The sequence below is a fragment of the Xiphias gladius genome, chromosome 18 (genome assembly GCF_016859285.1).
Source record: "Xiphias gladius isolate SHS-SW01 ecotype Sanya breed wild chromosome 18, ASM1685928v1, whole genome shotgun sequence".
NCBI lineage: Eukaryota > Metazoa > Chordata > Actinopteri > Istiophoriformes > Xiphiidae > Xiphias > Xiphias gladius.
Genome location: NC_053417.1, coordinates 2,488,317 through 2,510,744, shown reverse-complemented (window position 1 = coordinate 2,510,744; position 22,428 = coordinate 2,488,317). Strand labels below are relative to the sequence as shown.

Below are 22,428 nucleotides of genomic sequence, written 5' to 3'. Positions count from 1 at the left end.
GAAACTGTGTGTATTGATGGTAAAGAAGGAACATGTCACCCAGTGCAACAGTGTGGCTCACTGATGTGTTCTTAATAGTTTTCGGACAACAATGGAGTGCTGTGGCACAGAGGAATAAGACATTGGCTACAGGCTTACACACACACTACTTCCTAGAACGATCAGAGGTGTTTTGTATGGTAACTAGGAAGCTGGACTGTTTAGAGCGGAGAATTGTAAACAAGGACGTAACCTGGCCGGAACCTGTTGCAGAATTCCATACAGAGAATACTTTGCTGTAAGTGATGACATGAGGTTTTCCTCTGAATATAGTATATATTTTTTGGTATATGGAGACCATTCTTCTTGTATATTCCACGGTTTATATATCATCACCATTGTTATTATTATTATTATTATTATTATTATTATTATCATTATTATTATTATTAGCATGCTTATTATTGTTATTATTGTTGTTATTATTATTATTATGATTAACATGCTTATTATTTTCTGTTCCCTCGTTTTTTCTCTCACAATAAGATATACAGATATTGTAAGAATGCTATAATTATGAATAGCATTATTTGTAAGTTAGTTTAAATCTATATTATGCACTAAAAATATGGTATGTTTGCAATATGGTACAATATATATGCTCTATATATGTGTTAATTTACATGGTGGCATGTACAAAGTTTCTTGAGCCAACCTGCTCAGAGAAGGCTAGGTGGAGTTTGTCATGTAATGCATTATGAATACCACAGTATTTGGACTAGTTCTGAATTGATTTATTAAATAGCTCAATGACTGACAGCTTACTTGACACTATCTGAAATGACCATACTATTTTATAACCCAAACCATCTCTCCCTGCACTTTCATTCTGAGCTTTATTTTCACGCTGGTCTAAAGTTATTGTGCTCTCATTTTAATTTTTTGTCTCTTGTTATCCATTCTTCAGAATGAGAAAGGACACAAAATGTTGCTATAGCACTTGTAGTTTTGAAATGACCTCAACCCTCACATGTGAACTTGATCACACTTGATCACAGTTTTCAGCACACACAAAGGCGCTGCCTGAACATACTCGCACAAACAGCACTTTCATTTTCAGAGTAACACAAAGAGTGTTAGCCACCACACCCTCAAACATCAGTCACATTGGTCAGTGGGTAGTGTGGTGTTTGTGTGTGTGTGTGTGTGTGTGTGTGTGTGTGTGTGTGTGTGTGTGTGTGTGTGTGTGTGTGTGTGTGTGTGTGTGTGTGTAAGGGTGTGGTTGGCGTTATGAGAATTCAGGGTTAATAATATATTTCTCTATTGAGGTTGTCAGGGGGGCAGCATGAGTAAACCTCGGATAAGTCAATGTTTTGATAATAGGATCATTGTCATTATCAAGTATGTTTGTTCTGCTTAATCCTTCACAACGTTTTGTTCACATCTAGTGTCAGTGCATTTGCATACATATAAGGCATTTAGTTGATGTTCTTATCCAGGGAGATTACAATGAATAATTGGATGTATTAGCCTACAGGTGTCTTAGTTAAGATTACTTTTTGACGGGATACACATAGCTTGGCTGAGTATAAAAACAGGGGAAACAGCTAGCCTGTCTCTGCCCAGAGGTAAAAAGTCCATCTAGCAGCACCTTTGAAACCCACTCATTAACACATTATATATGTTTTCTGGAGTTTGCGGAATAACTCCAGAAAACCAATGAAACAGTACGTCACATAGCCCCCATAAGACCGCAATTGCTGCTTTACGCTTCGGTTTTTGCACAGATTTAACAACAAGATACAAGATGTAACTTGCTAATAAGTGAGCTTTAAAGGTGTGGAAGGAGGATGTTTTATACTTTTGGACAGAGCCAGGCTAGGTACTTGGTGTTTCCAGTGTTTATGCTAAGGTAAGCTAACCGCTTCTGGCTCTAGCTTCATATTTAGCGTACAGACATCAGGTGGTTAGATGAGTCTTCTCTTCTAACCACTCGATGTCTGTAAGGTTAGATGAGTCTTCTCATCTAAACTTCGGTAAGAAATCAAGTAAGTATTTCCCAAAGTGTTGAACACTTTTTAAATCACTGTCTCTGCTGTTCCTGCGTGTTAATAAAACAAGCAAACCCCGTTGCACACAGAAGAGCCTTATTTTGCAGCCAGTATCTAAATGGAAAATTTCATCCTGCTTTTAAGACTTGTCTGAAAAAGTAGTAGGCTATTTCTGTTGTGATGTGTGTGTTACTGCATGTGTGTGTGTGTGTGTGTGTGTGTGTGTGTGTGTGTGTGTGTGTGTGTGTGTGTGTGTGTGTGTGTGTGTGTGTGTGTGTGTGTGTGTCTGTGTGTCATTGGTCACCAGAAACATGCCGGCACATGCCGTAGGACCATTTTTGGTCCTTGCTCTCTTTCCATCGTCACACCATCATCCTTGCCCTTCAGTGAGGTTTAGCTCAGACACAGGAAAACTCTGGAGGAGATTCAGACAAAACAGAAGGACTAGACATGATAGAGAGGCGTCTCAGTGCTGATAGCTGACCTTCACATGAAGCTGTACAGAGTTCAGTGGCTTTCCTGTCTGAGATATCGGCTTTGTGTTAGAGTCACTCAGCAAGGAGTGGCAGTGTATTGCCACTTGCTAATGCAGGTTGGAGTGAACAGACTGTGTTTGCAAAAGGATGTAATTTGTTCATTTGTAGACTCCACTATTTTATTCATGCAGGTCCATTTCCAGCAGTCTATACCTGATGTTGATGGTGAATTCACAATTGACAAGTTAAAGTGTGAGAGCTTAAACAGCAGCTTTGTACAGAAACTACATTTAAAGAGGTGTGAGGACACAAAACATGATGTCTGGACTGAATAATCTCAACACATCCCCCAGGGGCTGTACGATGTTAAACAATCCTTTTTTATGTTGAGTGATGTTGGAGCAGCTCTCAAATTGAGCAGAGTCAGAACGAGGTTAGGATTCCTCACATTCCCTAGATAGAGAACAACATTTGTTCTGCATTAAGAAGAGTTTAGATATGAGCTCATTGTTTCTTTTTAAGAATTACCAAAGTAGGGCACAAAGGATCAGGGATTTTATATGGTACAATAGTGTCCCCTAATGGCCATTTTGTAGAGTGCATAGGATATCAAAGGGTTGCTACCAATAGAATGTGGATGAAGGACAAATAATGTAGGTCTTGTTCACAATAGAAGTTTTGACATAATGCAGGAAAAACACAATCAATAACATTAACAGCAGCAGTATTCAATTTAGGTGTACCAATTCCAGGGCTAAGGTGTTGTGCATGTTGGCTCAATAGAATGTCTTACTAGGATACTTGCAGTGGTGGAAGAAGTATTCAGATAAATTTTTTACATAAAAGTAGCAATAACACAGTATAGAAATACTTAACAAGTGTACATGTATCAGTTTAGCATTCAAATTTTTACTTAAGTAAAAAAACAGTCAGCAGTATTGTCAGCAAAATACCCGTATCAATTGTAAAAGTACTAATTATACAGAATGAGTGATATATTGTTATCATTATTTCAATAGTATGGATAGATTAACATGTAAACAGTATTTCCACGTTGCAGGAGGGCAATCTGGAGCTAATTTTAATTGTTTTATATACTGCTAGGTAGTTTAGTCTTTACCAATCCTTCATATTTTATAAACTGCTCGTGTGTTTTGTATGTAATGTATGGATGTAACATTTTAATCTGCAAATTAATAGTACCTATAGTTTTCAAATGTAGTCGAATAAAGAGGACAATATTTTTCTTTGCCATGTAGTGGAGTAGAAATGTAAAGTACCATAAAATGGAAATACTCAACTAAACTACCTCAAAATTTAACTTAAGAACAGGACTAGAGTAAATGTACTTAGTTTCCTTCCACCAACTGGAATGCAATGGATTATTAATCATCACAGGGTGTTTTGGGTCTAAGATCATCATATACCGTCACCTGGGCGACCCATTCGGGGATGATCAGTCCAAGTGTCCAAGTATCGTGCTACACCATGGAGCACTCCTCCACAGCCACCTCGACTCTTTTTCTACAGTTTCAATTATGTTCTTGGTGGCTCTTCTTTCCTGCAACCCTCTGACACCAAAGAGACTGTGAGTCCGATGTAGAGACTGCCCTGCAAAGCCCATGCACCACACCACAGTGGGTTCGCAGTGAGCCTTCCACCCATGCCTTCTACATTTCTCTACCAGTTTGAGATATCTGGCCTTCTTAGGCTCATGGGCCTCCTCTATCTGGTCTTCCCAGGGGACAGTGAGTTCCACTATAAACACTTGCTTAGAACAGTTAGATGCTAAGATCAAATCTGGCTTGAGTGTTGTCCTTGCAATGTGTTCGGGAAACTTCAGCTACTGTGCTATTCCAGCATTGCTCTTCCACCTTTGCACGGATTGCTCCCTGGATCAGCTGCTATCTCTCCCCAGGGCTTTGTCATAGCGAGGTCTTGAGTGGCTACCAATCCCAACTCGTTGGTCTGCCACAGAGTCAACCAGGATGTCCGTGTTTCAGCCTCGCCTCTGCTTGTTTGATTGTCTCCTGTGCCCACCACTTTCTCTCAGTTCTAACTGTGATGCCTGCGGAGGGGACTCTGGTGTTAGTTTAGTCTCTATAAAGTAGCACCTCTCTGACTCTGGTGACTTTAAATTCCGCTGTCAGGGCGATGAAAGGAAGCTGCAGCTTGTTAGTTGGCCCATAAAGGGCAATGCTGCTTAGGCTCTTTAGTAGGCCCAGCCCCCTGCGAAGGAACTGGCTGATGTTTCGCTTGAAGCCCTCCATGGTGGTCATTGAAACTTCATATATATCAGTAGTGGCCAAAGAAGTCTTGACAAGATGCCAATCCATGCCTTGAACTTCCCTGCAAATGCTGACTTATCCACTGTTGATAGCCATGCTTTCAGCTCCATATGAGTTGACTGGACCACTGGAGTTACTCTCAGGGTGCAGTCAAAGATCTTCTTCTCTTCACAGGCTTCTCAAACATCAGAGGAATTTGGACTCCTCTGAAAGAGAAGCAGTGCATGTCAGACACTCTTCCCTTCCTCAGGATGAAGGCCCTGGATTTGGCTGGCTTAAAGCTCATTCTCACCCATGTAATGAGCCTTTCCAGCCCTTTGGAGGAGCCATCGGCATCCTGGCACTCCTGATGTTGTGACATTCAGGTCGTCCATGAAGGCTCTGATTGGAGGTTGATGTGTGCCAGATCTGTACAGGGGGCCCCTACATTCCACTTCTGATGACTTGATGAGCATGTTCATGCATATTCAGGGAAAACAAGGACACTGATATTATGCAAACAGTGATGATGCCTTTCACTAGGCTACTGCATGTGGTGAATCTCAAACTGAAACTTTTGTAGTAGTCCAGTATGAGGTCTTTGATCTGCTCTGGAACATGGTACCTTGTCAGTGCTGTTGCCAGAGGTTTATGTGGAATGGATCTACAGGCATTGGCAAGGTCTACCTAAACAACTGCCAGGTCTTCTCTATTCTCCCGTCGCTTGCGTATCAACTGGGTAACCACTCCTGTGCACTGCGCTGTCACTGTATGCACTCCTCAGGAGGCACGCTGTCATGCAGTTAGCAAGAATCCTGAAAAAGTGTTCGCCTTCCACGCTGAGCAGGGAGATGGTCTGGACCTGTGTAATGTCGCTTGCATTCTACTACTTTGGTGGCCAGACACCTTCTGCATACCTCCACTGCTTCGCTACCTTCCCCCCCTACCATACTATCCTGATGAGTCTCCACAGTCTCTCCAGGAATCTCCGACAATGATTATAAACTCTGTATTGCATTCCACTTGACCTTGGAGCTGGTCTGTGCTGCTCTGAGTGTATTCCTGAGTTCTGCCAGGGTGGGCTCCTCGATGTTAAACAGGATGGAGGGTTCAGATGTTGTAATTAGTTCTTTGCCTTGGACCAGTTTTTCCTCCCTCCTACTGTTGCTGTAAGTGTCACCGAGATGTTGGTTAATGTCTTCTTCTGGGCATGCAAGGGTTCCGTTCCACATCTGCCCAAGCAGCTCTTTAGTGAATCCAATGGGATTCGCTCTATAAGGCAGTGCGCTTGTGGGCCCTCTCTCTGCCCCATCTCCTGTGCCACTCTTCGCGCTGCTGGATAGTTGAGCTTTGGTCTGAATTAGAGAATTCAGCTCTTTCCTGAGCAGGTTGATCCTGACCTCACAGCGATTCAGCATAGCTATGCTGTTGTTTTTGGCGTTTGGTTGATTAAAACCGCATGTCTCAGTGCCGATGTTGATAATCAGGGTGCACATTAACTGGAGTTGCTGATCTTCCCCCCCTGATGCTGCTTCAAGGGATGCATCAATGTTGGTGCCACTCAGTCTCCTTGTGTGCGGCAGGCCACAAAACCATGGCCATCATCCAGCCTTTCCTGGAAGTCAATGGCGTGACATGTCAAAAGGTCTGCCTTGAAAAGTACATGGAGAAAAAAATGTTACTTTGGCCGATAAGCCTTCTTCACAGGAGACAATTTGTCATGTCACAGTAAGAATGGCACAGGTGTAAATAATTAAAAGATGTTTGGCTGAATTCCATGTAGCTGCTTCAGCTTCAGGGTCCTGGTATTGTGCATGCTGGGTCAGTGTCACAATGTCAGGACTTAGTGGAACACTTGAATAGAATGGAACAATTGTTAATGTTATTAATAACACCCGTGTTTTTCCTACTGTGACAAGTCAAAATGTCTCCTTTGAAAAAGAACCATACCATAAAATACAATTAATTACAAGTAAAGGTCCTGGAGTCTGAATTTTACTGAAGTAAAGTTAGTATTTACTATAGAAGTATTATCATCAAAATGTTCTTAAAATTTCAAAAGGATTGGTACTCATTATCGAATGCTATTAGCTGAGGTTTATTCGGGCTGGAGTGATCTGGAACTGCATTCCAACACATTTGATTAATAAGTAAAGAAGTCTGATCGGCAGTGTCATACATAATAATGTAAAGCAGTGGTGTACTGGCCAGGGACAAATCCCTTTGGGCTGCCGCATTGGTGGGCTGGTGGACAGTCAAAAGATCCATAGTTTTTATTGGCTGTGACAGTCTCTCTACTGACCCTCTTTGCATGTCTGTCATTCAGGGTGCACATGAGAGCATGCGTGTCCAGGACTGGGATTATTTTATAAAAATGCAAAAGTAGTGCGCAGCAGTGTGCATATGAAGCCAACTCTGACTGAGAGAACTAGATCAATATTATTGATGCATTAACATTTAAACAGTAGCCTATTTCCATGTTGAGGCTGGTCAAAGTAAATCTAATTTTAACTGCCTTACACTGTTGGTTTAATCTAGAGGAATGCATCATATTTTATAAAATGACGAAATGTAGAATCTTCATCTAAAAAACAATTAACTATAACTATAGTTTTTAAATAAATGTACAGTATAATATTGCCATCTAAAATGTAGATGGGTAGAGATATTAAGTGGAGTAAAATATTAAATTTAGTATTTAGAAGAGAACCGTATCTCAAAACTGTACTTCCATACAGTTTGATTGTTCTTAGTCAACTCTCCATAATTGGAAGCTTTAAATGGGACAAGTTTATAGTAAAAGTAATAACATAAATTAATAATTACATGTGTGCTGTTCCTGTTGTCACACGTCAAAAAGTCTGTTGTGAAAAGGATTTTTTTTTTTTAAAACAAAACAATTATACTTATTTTCACAGGCCCTTTTCACTGAAGACGTTTCGACATGTCACTGCAGGATGTAAATGTTATTAATATAAACACTTAGACCTTAACTGGTTAAATACAGTTATATTTCACAATTTTTTTGCAGCTTGTCTTCACATGGAATCAAACAACAGGCCTACTTTTTGTAGTGTAAAGCAAATGTAAGAGTATACTTTTGGGTTAAGGTGGCTGTAACGTGGATTTTAAGGTAGATGGCGCCCTGTAGTCGCTGATCGTAGTATAAAACTACACTTCCCAGCATTCAGTTGAACCATGTAAACTGCGATCAAAATATTTTTTACAACGATATTTTTGAATGTTTTTTGTTTATTAACGCTTATATATCAAAACAAATGCATGCTTAAACAAAAATAATTCGTTAATGAATTTAAAATATATTTTCCCCAGACGACCCTCGTCCATATGACCAAGCGGAAGTCGCCCTATCTTCCTTTCCTCCATTAGGTGAGTGCGTGGTAGGAGCGCGTTTTCTTCAGCTCTCTATAAAATAGGCAGTTTTCAAGTGCTTCATCTGAAATCTTATCCCCGATTTAACAGAATAACACATTTATATTTGTTGATTTACAGATCGCAAATATGGGCCGCCGACCAGCCCGATGGTAAGTCCTGTGTTACATCGTTTGAGAACAGGGCCAGATCAGTCCAGGTCAGAGGAAAATGGCAGCGGCTCCAGCTCGCACCATGTGCACGGTGCTGGCATGCCGGCAGGCCTTCTGACAGACGGCCTGCTTATTGTCGCATGAAAACACAGCGCTCTTTCTATTAGCTACCAATGTTAAATGAGGTGAATGCTTGTCTTTATCCAGACTGTCATAAAGTCATGTCACTGATACAAAGCGCTAGCTTGAGGAGCAGCTAGCATAATGCTAGCGCTAGCACGCCATTCCCAGATGTAGCCACGCTTAACTTTTCTCTGCTAATGTTACACCTCATATCTTAATTATTCTGTGTGTCGTTCCTGGTTTTGGTTTAAAGTACGATACTTTAATATTGTAAAGGAGGATGACGGTCACCTTAAACATCAGGGAGTTATCTGTAACATTCGGGGGTTTCAAAATCTTTCAGGGTTCCTTTTGGTCTCAGAGACCTATCTGAAAAGCAGTGCTTCTACACTTTCCTCCATATTGTACTTAAGAATAAATGTCGAGCTCCTGCGCGATTACTGAACAGTGATATTAATGAGGCTGATATTGCTTTTTGTTTTTACTGTCAGCAGATCCCACATGAGGCCAAAACCAATGAACTAAGCCTACTAATGAGTATTCTGTGTAGTCAAAGCCTGATATCTTATTCTACTGTGCCATAGAGCTCCATTGTTGTCCACGCTATTAAACACGCATCAGTGAGACACTGTTGCACTGCTTGACATGTTCCTTCATTACCATGAACTAACGCACTGTGGTTTATTTTGACTCAGTCCCACAAACACAGTACTGCTGCCCCAAATACACACTAGCGCACCAAATGTAGATTAATCTGAACACCAAAAAATGCACTCTGTTCTTATATTTGAGTGATGTTTGTGTCCAGCTGCTGTAGGACATTACTGAGGCTTTTTAAAAATGCAACTATATTTGGGACCCTCTTACATTTGAGCAGGAACGGATTGGGTTTGGGCTACACACTAACATATTTTTGGTTTTGCTTTTTTTTAATGGGATTTGTTGACTGTAAGATAAAATCCTTATCAATCAGAAAGTATTACAGCGGCAGCAAAAGTGACTCAATGGCTTGTATGGGTAAATGATTCTATTTGACTCCTTTGTGTTTCTCCCACAGCTACCGTTACTGCAAGAACAAGCCCTACCCCAAGTCCCGCTTCTGCAGGGGTGTGCCTGGTAAGCTGTTTCTACTCTTTTCAACATCAGCGTTGTCCTGGAAAATGTAGGAAGCCAGATAATGGTCAGTGCAACAGTCAGTTTAGCAGCAAAGTTACGGAATATAATAGTAAGCTTTCAGAGTTTTTTCTGTTTGAAATTTCCGCTGCTTTTTTGGACCTTAGATTTAGTGCACAGTGCTGTTTTGACCTCAGAATAATTGACAATAATCTGCTATTGATAATGCTGCAGTTTATTAAGCCGACCAGTTCTGCTCCAGTGTGTTTCTGGTGTGCAAAGGCTGCAGACAGTGACTCTTTGGTTGTGTATGTCCTCAGCTGGGAGGTGCTGAGTGCTTTAAGGGACCACTGAGACAAAATAGTGTTGTTCATCTATTGAGTGATAATCCATAAACCACTGCCTCACTGGTATGAATGTCTGATTTAATTTATAATGTAATAGGCATTTAATAGTTAATCCTAAATCTCTCAAATGTATCTGGGATGGCATGATTTCAAAACTTGTACACAGGTAGTTTTCTGTATTATGTAATCAGTATGTTTTCTATTTTTTTAAAGGATTATGATTAGTGGTTAATTTTCTTCCTTGCTCTCCCCTGTCAATTCCCTCCTCTTTTCCGTGTTTGTAGATCCCAAGATCAGGATCTTTGACTTGGGCAGAAAGAAGGCTAAGGTAGATGAGTTCCCCCTGTGCGGCCACATGGTCTCCGATGAGTATGAGCAGCTGTCTTCAGAAGGTGAGTAGTCAAGGCGCCGGGTCCAAACATGTAGATGTTCATGTGACCTCTAACCGGTTGTTAAGGAGTTAGTTTGTTTATTTATTTATTTATTTATTTTATTTTATTTTACAACCCCCCACCCGGGAACTGAGTTCAGTCACGCTTTGTCCTAAATTAATTAAAAGCATTACCACTACAATGTTTTGGAGATTAGGTTGAAGAGTGGGTAAGAGAAATTCTGTAGTTGTAGTTGCAGCGTAGTGTAATACAGTGCTTAAGTGGTAAATTCAAATGAAAGATTATGCATCCACCTGTGAATATATTAATTCAAAAACTCATCAGATAATCAAATAATATAATAATTTTCCTTTTAAATGCTGTCCACTGAGGCACTGTGCTGACACAATGCTGACGTTGAGGCACTAATGTCAGCTTTGATTCTGATTCACCCACCCCCTCTGTGTAGCTCTGGAGGCTGCCCGTATCTGTGCTAACAAGTACATGGTGAAGACCTGCGGTAAGGATGGTTTCCACATCCGCATGCGCCTGCATCCCTTCCACGTCATCCGTATCAACAAAATGTTATCCTGTGCTGGAGCTGATAGGTGAGAATCTGCTGGCTGTATGTAGATGGTTGCTTTAGGTTCTGCTGGACACAATCAAACCAAATCATCATGGATAGGCTACTGAACCGTCAAAATAAAGGATGTGATGATCTAGAATTGCCGTGTCTGTGCTTACATAAGTTTCTCTATATTCTATTCCAAGAGGGATCTTTACAACTTGTTGTACTGGGCTGTTTAAATGACTGTAGTGTCTTGTATTCCTGTAGCTTTTTGAGCCAAATCTAGATGATTAGAATACCATCCTACGCATTCTTAACCTAGTACGTTTGTGCACTTGTCTACATCTCAGGCTCCAGACTGGAATGCGTGGTGCTTTTGGTAAACCCCAGGGCACCGTGGCCCGTGTGCACATTGGTCAGGTGATCATGTCTGTGCGTACCAAGGCGCAGAACAAGGAGCATGTGGTCGAGGCTCTGCGCAGAGCCAAGTTTAAGTTCCCTGGACGCCAGAAGGTAAAGGAGCACATCACCTGTAACAACACTCAAACCTTGGGTTTATATATTTTGGTCAGTTGTGTAAACAAATAGAAAATATTGTATCACGAAACACGTTCAAAGGGAACATATCAACTGAGTTACCATGCATCCCTAACATTTTCATAGCGCAGCTCTGCAGCTTATTAAGCCGACCAGTTCTGCTCCAGTGTGTTTCTGGTGTGCAAAGGTTGCAGACAGTGATTCTTTGGTTGTGTATGTCCTCAGCTGGGAGGTGCTGAGTGCTTTAAGGGACCACTGAGACAAAGTGCTTATCCAGGGCCTTTCACAGGCTTTTACTCTTACGATCATTCAGCCAGGGTTGTTTTTTTTTTTTTAAGTTGTTTTATTATTCAAGGTGTTTGGCCTGTAATTATGTTTTTGTATGCCTGAATTGACTTGTCATTGTTCTCACCTTCAGATTCACATCTCCAAGAAGTATGGCTTCACCAAGTTCAATGCCTGCGACTTTGATGACATGATGGCTGAGAAGCGTCTGATCCCAGATGGCTGTGGGGTGAAGTACATCCCCAGCAGAGGCCCTCTGTCCCGCTGGAAGGCCCTTCATGCTATGTAGGCATAGTAACAGACAACCAATAAAAGTGGGTTTGATTACAAAAGTGATGGCTTTGATTCTGACTTTAACAGGATTCCTGCTTTAGGCAACTTATTCAGACTTCATCTATGGTACAGGTAATGTTTAAACTTAAGTGGGAATTCATGTAAAGGGATGTCTTGCGAGCTGAACAGTTGGACTCTTTTTGTAGTACTTTTGCTGGTAGAGTACAGATAAGGGTTTAATCCCGAATTATTTCATACAATTACACAAACTCTGGACTTCTTAATGTCTTAACTATCAAACAGGGAAGATGGGGAAATTGAAAACCTTCACTTAAATGATGGCATGCTTTGTTACCTTAGTATCACATGAGTAATGCATGTCAGCATTTGTCAGGTGTGCGGTTTTAATGGAAGGTATTATCTCAGAAGAGGTTTATGCATCAAAGTAAGGAAGTAGATTTTAATTGGGGAAAACAACCATGGTGAAAACATCTGCAGTCAAATCAGTGCACAACATCAGAGCAGCAAACTACGGATGAGAGGAGTCTGCTTTTAACTATGCCATGTATTAAAAGACTAGAACCTGAACAGAGGTCAGATCATAGAATTCAGAAGCTTTAGTTCTTGCGTATTACGATATAATGGATACTGAAACAGAAATGGTTATAGTTGTTGGTATTTAACCCCTCAGACTATATCACGTTGTACAGTATGTTTTTACCACTGTTTCACAGGAATTTAGTCCTTTTCAAGTAATAAAAAAACTAAATTATTTAATTGAAAATAAATGTGTAGCAGAAAAAAAAATGTGTAGACAGACTTAATTTTGATGCACCTAAATAATTCCTAGTGCAGCCAGTTTAGAAGTCAAAGTATGTTGAATGGAGGTTGCCTGTATGTACCAATCTGGGAAAGGATACAAGAATGTCTCCAAGGCAGTGGATGAGGTACAATAAGGCTCATCTTAAAACTCTTCATGTGATTTACAAGTCATATGTATTTTTCTGATGACCTAAATAAGCAGGTTTAGTCAGTCTAACTTTAAAAAACATCCTTGGGTGTTTAATTCAGAGTTAAGAACTGAGAACCCCAGCTAATCTGCTTCATCAGGACTATGTGGGTGTGGTTTGATCAGATTTGGTTGATAGACTTCACTTCACTGCAATTCAAGTCCACAAGGGGTCTCAGGCAAACTCTGCGGACTTCCAGAGAATCTACTTGGGCCATTTAACCAGACTGCTCAGAAAGTTGTGTGGATGTGGTGATATAAAAAAAAAGGTTTAAGTAATTCAGGCCACCTAATTTGCATACTCTCTGAATTTTGTATGTAAGGCACTGCCATAAAAACCCAAAATAAAAAACTTAATTGTTACCAGGCAAGAATATTTAAGACTACTGAAAACTTAAGAATATTGCTAGCTTAGCTTTAAGCAGAATGAATGTGCAATATGTTAAATAAATTATTTATAAAGTTTAAAGTACACATCTATTTGTAACTACACTATCATTATTTTTATACTGTACATGATATTTGCTGTAAATTCGGTATCTTTTCTCTGAATTCTATTTCATGCTCTACCTTCAAATTTAATGTGTTGATTTCTGGCACATTTACCTAGTAACTGATATTATAGATGACATTTCCCTAAATTACTGTGTGTATAACTTCAATTAGGACGCTATGCATGACAACATCTTGAGGTACATTTCATGGACACTCTATCTGACTTTTGCTACCACTTGTAGCAAAGCTAAGCTTTCATTCTACCCTTCATGCTTTCACAATCAATATTTTTAGGCCTTAATGGTGATAACCACCTCTACCCCTACAAAAGTTGGTTATGTTTTGGTAGGAGTAACAAACAAGGGATTTTCACCCATGAATGGGTGCCTTCTTGTAATCCTAGCTTGTTTAGCTGAAAACACTGCATAGTGGGCTGGAGTAAAGTTATTAAGGCTACAGTGTGATGACTATACTAAGAGATATGATCCAAGAGAAAATCTGAACAGTGCAAAATAAATAACTTTAAACTTATTTGGAAGTATAAAGCATTACTTAGGGAGGCTCAGATCTACATGGCTCTAAAAGGGTTAACATGGGAAGTCAGTTTATTTTTTGATAATGTATGGATATTTTTAAAATTCTGTGGAAGATAAAATAATGTACCATAAATTAGACAAGGGAGAAAAATAATGGTATAAGCAAAGAAGACAAATGAGACAGAAAAATATGGTGTGGGGTCAATTTTCACATTAAGGATAAGCACAATCTTAATAGGGTTGGTGTTGAGGACAGAGGAAAACACATGCCAACTTCATGGTAAACAGTTAGTTACTTTCAAATAGTCTATTTAAGAATTACCTGATTTACTTTGCACAATAACAAATCATGATGTGACTTTCTGAAATACTAAACACACTTAATAACAGACGATGAAAACTAATTCAGAAGAAGGCAAAAGATAACTATATAATTAGTGGTAAAAGTGAATAAAAGGAGTACTGCAGCAACATGCTATAGCTGAATTAGTCCACTGTAGGTAGATAAAGCCAGACCCAAACTGGAGGACATCTGCCATGTCACTGTCATTTAACCTAAACAAACCTTTATTCTATTGAAATCTTAGTAACGACAAACAAAGGTGTGCACTTCATCCTGAAAATATCAAGGGAGGCTTTGGTGAATTTGTTAAAATAAGTCAACAACTTATCCTAAACACCAATATCTGTCCATGTTATGTCAGTGAACAGGGGGGATTTCAATCAGCTGCTGAGGTGACTGCGACATTTTGATGAGACATAAACAAGTCTGTGTTTGGCGGCAATTATATTGTAACTGTAAAACTCTAGGTTCGAGCATCAATTGGGGTGGTTGCTGTGGTAACAGCTTGGTTCCAGGTATGTCCGTCCATTGGTCCATCACTTTGGTTCAGACTTTAATATCTCCACAAATATTGGATGGACTGCCATGAAATTTTTCACAGACATTTATGTTTTTCTCCTTGCCACAGACCTTGCTACATACTGTATATTCAAGTGTCAGTTCTAATGATGATCCCCTGACTTTTTCTGTGGCACCACCAGCAGGTCACAGTTTTACTTATTCACTGAAATATCTCAACATTTATGTGATGGATTGGTGCTGAATTTCGTTCAGACATTCATGGCTCCATTAATATTATATTGACTTTGATGATCCCCTGATTTTTCTTTAAAGACCACCATGGAGTTGAAATTTTTGTTTTTTACTGAAATGTATCGACAACATTGGGATGAAATTTGATGCACACTTTCATGTTCCCCAGAGGGTGAATTATAAAACCTTGATCCCCTGACTTTTCATCTAGCACTATCACCACGTCAAAATTTTAATTTGTCCGGCTGTTTTATGTCCAAATACTTGTAAAACTATATTACCTGCATAAACTATTCCTATCAGCCTCAGCTGTACTTTGCGTTTAGCACTATTTTTCATGTTAGTATGCTAATACAATGGTTAATATATATCTGCTAAATGTCTACTTGCTAGCATTATCACGTTAGTATTTATCTCGTACCACTGATGTGCCTAAGTACAGCCTTACAAAGCTGCTAGCGTGGAAAGTTTTTTTTTTTTTTTTTTTTTTTACACACTGGTCAGTTAAGTAGTTTATTTAAAGTTAATTTTTGGTCTCAACTGCAAAGAAATTCACAATTCCAAAGATGTTAGCCATAGCTAGGGTTGACTAAAGCTGATTACAACCTAACTGAAAATAATATATTGTTGATCAATTATCATGAATTATTTTCATGGTCATCTTTATAACACCAGGTGACGTCTTGTTGGACATAGGCAGTTCACCTGTATCAGGTAAATTATGTAGATATAACCTACATTGAATAAAGCCTTTTTTTCGCTTACTGGCAACAGTTAGATTAGGACAGTGCATTGTTGGATGATAATGCAATTTTTTTATTAAGTGCACTGAATAATTAGTGGCCTTATTATTCAGTTACTAGGTTTAACAATAGGAGCTCTTCAGAGGACAAGGTGTGGTCTACTATGATGCTAAAGCGGTGTAGATGTACTGAACGTCTTCCATTCCCACTCCAGTTTAATTACATATTAATTTAACAATGGTTTTTTCAAAGAAATGCAAGATTTAATCATAATGGATCGTTAAATGAAACATTTCTTGCATTTCTTACAACTGTCACTCATAACATGTGACACTGGGTCATTTGAATAGCATTTACATGATGATCTAAACAGTGTTGGATTTTTTTACCTTTACATTGTGATATTAGCCATTTCCATCCCAACATGAAATGGGTAGAAACAGCCAGGGTGCAGATCTGCATCAAGAACTATGTTATGTCTTTCTTGGATTAACTTTTGTGGTATCTTGCTAACTAACAAACAAATACAAAAAGGGGGAAAAGAAGATAACCTGTATAGCAGAGGTAAGACAATGTTAGGACATTACAAAACTGAAGGGATTAAGAAAGATTATAAAACAGTAAAAACATTACACTGGAAATGACATACGGTATTCCAATGTAGGTACAAGCATCTAGTGACTGACCACAGCAGACAGGTAGTGAACATTCTATTGCTGTGGTTGGCAGGAGTTTTGTATGGTGCTGCAGTTTCTGGAGCTAAAAACATCCTGATATTATAGTAGTTGATGGAGCCTCTCAACTGGAGTGTGGCACAGGTGAGAGACGAGGAAAAATATTGATTTTTCCCCAGGTATCTAATCATTTGCTCTTCCTATGGTTCTGTATTTTGCTTTAAGCAAACTAGAGAAATTCAATTATTAATGGAATTGTTTTTGTATCTTTATTTGGAAGTGACCTGCTATTCATGTGGGCTGGAGCCAGAATTATAGAAATACTGCACCGTGAGCCTGAATTCACAAAAAGAAGTGACGACCTGGAGCATATTTTGACACATGAAAATAGCATCATTAGATTTGATTTGCATTAAATTAAACTTCCTCTGGCCACCCTCTGTCATAGAGAGGCGGAATAAGTGATATTGTTTAAAAATGGGGATAATGGCGTACATTTGCAGACAGTCTCTTCTGGAAGGCAGTCGTAGTGTTGCACTCATTTCTATACATGAAAAGTGACAGATATAGTTGTGTAGCAAATGAAAAAAGAGAGGTAGAGAGAAGTTCAAACCCTCCTTACTGTCTTACTTACACAAAACTGGCCAATCTCTTCTAGAGCAAAGTGACCAATTAGCAAAGGCAAGACAAATTTATTTGTATAGCACATTTCATACATAAGGCATTTAAAAGTACTTTACAAAAACGATTAGAAAAATGTTAGAAAAAGAGACATTTACAGAGACAGTGCAGAACATTCAGATGTTAGTATTATTACAATTACAAATTGCATGGCACACAATGAAAGTTTGGTACATTTATCCAAACCTCTTGCCTGAAAATTCAGAAGTGTGGTGTTTCACTAAACAACAGCTATCAGTTGGGTCTGATTGTAAAGTTTGGAGTCTTAACTATCCATGAGATTTGAAGGAAGGGAAAAGTTGTAGGGGTAGTGACTGCATTAACATTACTCTTGATGATCCCCCTCGATCCCTACTCATTTCATTGGCTCACCCCCTTTCACCCGGAAATGCAGACTAATAGCATATCAAATAGTATTCAAGGACTCCACACTCCTAAATCAAATGCATCTATCAGCCTAATGATTGGTTATGCGAGATGCAAGAGTGAAATCTCTGCAACTGCTGGATATGTCCAAAAATACCCAGTTCAATGCATTGCCCAATGTTCAGTCCTATTCCATTCACCAAGGCAGATTACAAATTGTCCAATTGGAATGATTTAGCTTCAAGAATGGAAGAGGGAGCTGATGACTGCTACGCCATAACCTATCAAATGAATCCAGGCGATTTCACAAAATACTATACATGAGCTAGGTTTTGCAAAAATGATCAATGAACAATGACTTCCTCCTGGACTAAACTTCACAATTCTGTTGCACATTACTTATGTGCAGAGGTAAATTATATTGGAATTTGACTACAGGAGACAAGTAACTTGGCCCAGACTAATTGTTCTTATCTGCCAGGAAACAATGTGTGCAAGCCCCAACGCTACACCCCTACTGTATCAGCCAAAGCTATGGTTTATACACAAACCTGGTTTGGGGTTATGTCAATAGGATCGGTTAAAGTGAAAATTCAAAACTGCTCTTCGCCCTTGCAGAACACATCAACACCCTTGCGAGACTGTTCTGTTTATCTACCCTGGGTAGCAGTACATGCATTGCAGAATGTTTCTCTATGTTTCCGAGGAGTAAGGAAAAGACAGGACAGTTACTTAGGACAGAGTAATTGTAAATCCGTAGTAAATGTCACCTTAAAACAGTCTTCTCTGTGGTGATTAAGCGTGCTAAGTGATAATGATTCACATGGTAGGTGCTACTTAGCATATCTCATTCCCTTGATTAGGAAGGTAGTGACTGCAGATATAGCTACATTAGACCCATCATTACATCAACACTGGAAAACAGTCTGCACGGCCAATCGAGTAGCCAGCATCTTTCTACCATGGTATGGCATGTATGTTACCCAACAGGAAATCTAATCCTTATCCAAGGTTGTACAGAAACACCTTAATGCTTTCAGCAGTGCAACACTAGCAGAGCATAATGATTTGCAGAAAGTTAAAAATGCAGCTTTACGAAACTGCATTGCCCTTGTTCTCCTGTTAGCATCTCAGGGAGACACATGCAAAGTCACTGGTACTGAATGTTGCTCCTTCATCTCAGATGCAGCAGCAGATGTTATGGCTATGGTGCATGACACTGCAGTAGGTATCAAAGAGCTAAACACCAATCGTGGGCTTAATTGGGGACATCTTTCATATGTATTTGGTTTTCGGGCATCCAACTTGGTTAAATTTTTGCAGTTACGGTGTTCCTGGTGCTTTTCCCGTGCTACTGCTGGATTTCTGGCTGTGCTGTAGCCGGCTTTGCTAATTTGCAGAGCAAACAATGTTGCAATTCAAGCACCGCAGCAGCAGGCAAAGCACAATGATTCTGAATAGGCATTTGGTAGTTTGAGGAATCTTGACAAGTGGGCTCCACCAGGTTGTAGCCCTGATGGAATGATAAATAAAGATGAGTATGTTAAAAAAAAAAAAGGGTAATTGGAAGACATGCAACAAGGGAGAGGGATAGGGATGCACATGTATGTTTTACACTTGTGAGCCAAGACATATATGTTTGACTCTATTTGTATGCTGCTATCTGTTTTCTTTTCTTTTCTTAAGTACTCATTCTGTTTAGTGATTGATATATTTTGCTAATAATAAAGTAACCTATCTTTCCTTAGTTATGATTGGTAGGAGATAATGGGATTACTAGATGTGTCATATATTTTTAATTATACTAGAATCAGTTTTTGTGATTCTATAGTTTTTCTACTTGTTTAATTTCTTAGCACTTATCTGATGATCATCTTTACATTTTTAGTCCTAAACGTAGTCATGATTTTACATACAACTTGTTTTTTACATTTTACTTTTATTTTTAGATCGTTTTAAGATGAGGAAAGTCCCTAATTGTCCTAAGGGTGTGAGGGTCAGAAGCTCCGAAGCAGTTGATAATTGAGTCGTATGATCCTGAAATCACATATGCATCTTTAGACGGCTTGCGATTTGCAGGTGATGAGTTTATGCGCTGAAGGGGGTTCAAATTTGATGGCTTGGTGCGTTTTTATCATAGCTGTCATTAATGTTTGATGTTACTTAGTACAAAATGTAAGTATTGACCCTATTTGGAAATGGTACAGGAGATGTATCTTCAACCATGTTATGATATAAGTATATACACCCTGTTGGAAAGGACATCTTCAGAATTGGTGTGCTATTACTCCAGTTAACGTGTTTAACATTTTACTGAGCCTCCCTTTGCTTTCAAAACAGCCTCAGTTCTTCATGGACTCCACAAGATGCTGGAAACAGTCCTTTGAGATTCTGCTCCATGTTGACATCATTGCATCGCATCATTTCTGCAGACTTTTCAGATGCACTTTCCTGCTTCAAATATCCTGTTCTACCACATCCCAAAGGTGTTCTACTGGATCCAGATCTGGTGACTGGGGAGGCTAGTGAAGTACAATGAACTCACTGTCATGTTCATGAAACCAGTTTGAGATAACTTCTTCTTTGTGACATGGTGCATTATCATGCTGGAAGTAGCCATTGGAAGATGGTAAATTGTGGCACTAAAGGGATGCACATGGTCAGCAACAATACTCAGATAGGCTGTGGCATTCAAACCACTATTGACTGGGATTAAGGGACCAAAAGTGTTTCAAGAAAACATTGCACCACCACCGGCAGCCTGGACTGCTGACACAAGGCAGGTTGGGTCCATGGATTCATGCTGTTGACGCCAAATTCTGACCCTACCATCTGCTTACCTCAGTAGAAATCCAGATTCATCAGACCAGGGTACTGTTTTCCAGTCTTCAAGTATCCAGTTGTAGTGAACCTGTGCCCACTGCAGCCTGGGATTACTGTTCTTTGCTGACAGGAGTGGAACCTGACATGATCTTCTACTGTTGTGGTTCATCCGCCTCAAGGTTTGACATGTTCATTCTGAGAGGATTTTCTGCTCATCACGGTTGTAAAGACTGACAATCATGCCACGGTCAAATTCACTTGGATCCCCATTTTTTTCCTTTGATGGTTGATGTGAACATTAACTGAAGCTCCTCCTATACTGACTAGATAATTACATGAATAAGCAGGTGTATAGGTGTGTGGCGTGTTTGAGTGTGAACAGTATATTAAAATAATCTTTAATCTCTATTAATTTTAATCTTTTTCAATTTTTCAATTTTTTTTCCTTTTTAAATTTTAATCTTTTTCAATTTATAATTCTTTTTGTTGATCCAATATACCTGACTTTGCATTTATTGTAATTTAGCTTCAATTCTAATTTCTCCGGAATTTGGTATGAGTCAACAAATGTACTAATGGTTATAAAATTGTATCATAGGCATACAATGTTATTCTTGATTCTAATATAACACAGCTCAAATATTAAAGCCTCTACTGAAAGCCTCTGTTACCAAAACTATATCATAACAAACACTGGTTATGAACAAGAATTCCTAAAAGTGTTCACCTAAAAAAAAAGAGTATATATATATATGTATAGTATATATTTCAGAAAATTGTCACCTACCAAAAATATGCTATGCTGATTGATCGTGTTTGTGTAGATTTTATAACTATAAGAACGACTTAGGGAGTTTTTACACCTATAGTTTGTTTGCTCGGGTCCAAATCAGTTGATGGATTTGTAAACTTGCATTGTTTTCCCCTTGTTTCAATTTCTTGTCACTCCCGGAAAAAAATCGAAGCAAACAAAATCGGATCACTACAAATCATGTGGGAACGTTCACTCCACTTATGTGTTTGTAGTGGCGGCAAGAAAGTATATACAAGGAGAAGGTCCTGTGTTCTGGACTAGTGCATGTTTCTGTGAGAGAAACATTTCTATGTAATTTAACATGGAGCAACGGCAGAGTTGTAATTGCTCATGACCATGGTAATTAACTGGGCATTATACCAGGCAAAAATATACCAGCAGAATGTGGAATGTACTTAAAGGAAATGTCATGAAAATGATATAGTACTTCAGACTTTGCAAGAAAGACATGCTGCCTTCAGATGACTGAGCAAAACAAGGGAGCTAATATTTAGCATGTACAATGAGATGCTAAGCTGGTAATTGGGTTGGGTCGAGGCCGGATCACGTTCCACCACAAACGGCTCCAAAACCACTCCAGAGTTCTTTTGGGAGTGGACCAAGACCACCTCTTTTTAACTGTCTCGGTGTGGTTGTTTTGGTCCACACCCTTGGTGCGATTACTGCGTTGACACCTGCTCAAGTGAATCGCACCAAGGGGAAAACGAACCAGAGTCCCATGTAACTGTACTAAAAAGTGCAGGTGTGAAAACACTCTTAATCCTGCACGTTTTGTGTTGTTATCGTAGTTGTAGCCTTATATATCTTATTCTTAGGACATCTGAATTATAGAAAATTTTTTATTTTAGAAAAGCATTCCTGATAAAATGTCATCCACACTGGTTATTTGATCACATTTCAAAGTGACGGTCGACTATATTTTTCTTGTATGGAAAAATTTGAATATCACCATTCTTACTCTTTCCAACATTGGATAATAGACTAACATTTGAACAAAACTGGCAAATGTTGAAATCTCTGAAGGGATGCAAACAGTGGAGCTTTAGAGAAGGCTGGAAATAAAAAGCGAACATATCATGTTAATTACTTACAACAATACACATAACACTGATCATGTACCCATACTTGGATATGTGGTATTAGTGAGTTATATAAATAACATATTCCATAGTTATTCTGATATGTATTGTATATGGTATCTGAACAAGTATGAATATACAGTATGTATATGATTGGTGTGTATTTAAAACACTGCT

The 22,428-nt window shown here is 39.1% G+C and overlaps 1 protein-coding gene, 2 non-coding genes and 1 pseudogene across 3 annotated transcripts; 3 read left to right on the top strand and 1 right to left on the bottom strand.

The window, feature by feature from the left end:
• Nucleotides 1–4,403: 4,403 nt before the first annotated feature.
• LOC120804399 lies at nucleotides 4,404–7,041 on the bottom strand (annotated as a pseudogene).
• Nucleotides 7,042–8,123: 1,082 nt separating this feature from the next.
• Nucleotides 8,124–11,994, top strand: rpl10 (ribosomal protein L10). Its single transcript, XM_040153853.1, has 7 exons — nucleotides 8,124–8,163; nucleotides 8,287–8,318; nucleotides 9,499–9,557; nucleotides 10,186–10,293; nucleotides 10,742–10,880; nucleotides 11,191–11,353; nucleotides 11,796–11,994. The coding sequence occupies exons 2-7, from the start codon at nucleotides 8,296–8,298 to the stop codon at nucleotides 11,949–11,951; spliced, it is 648 nt and encodes a 215-aa protein (XP_040009787.1). The 5' UTR covers nucleotides 8,124–8,163; nucleotides 8,287–8,295; the 3' UTR covers nucleotides 11,952–11,994.
• LOC120804584 lies at nucleotides 9,783–9,915 on the top strand. Its single transcript, XR_005709461.1, has one exon. It is a non-coding gene; the product is annotated as a small nucleolar RNA SNORA70 (small nucleolar RNA).
• Nucleotides 11,511–11,643, top strand: LOC120804586. The gene has a single exon (XR_005709462.1). It is a non-coding gene; the product is annotated as a small nucleolar RNA SNORA70 (small nucleolar RNA).
• Nucleotides 11,995–22,428: the final 10,434 nt, after the last annotated feature.

Excerpts from the sequence above, each read along its gene's own strand:
- rpl10 (XM_040153853.1), top strand. The coding sequence starts at position 8,296 with ATGGGCCGCCGACCAGCCCGATG. Across the intron at positions 10,294-10,741 it reads TGAGCAGCTGTCTTCAGAAG|CTCTGGAGGCTGCCCGTATC; the intron begins GTGAGTAGTCAA and ends CCCTCTGTGTAG. Across the intron at positions 11,354-11,795 it reads AGTTCCCTGGACGCCAGAAG|ATTCACATCTCCAAGAAGTA; the intron begins GTAAAGGAGCAC and ends TCTCACCTTCAG.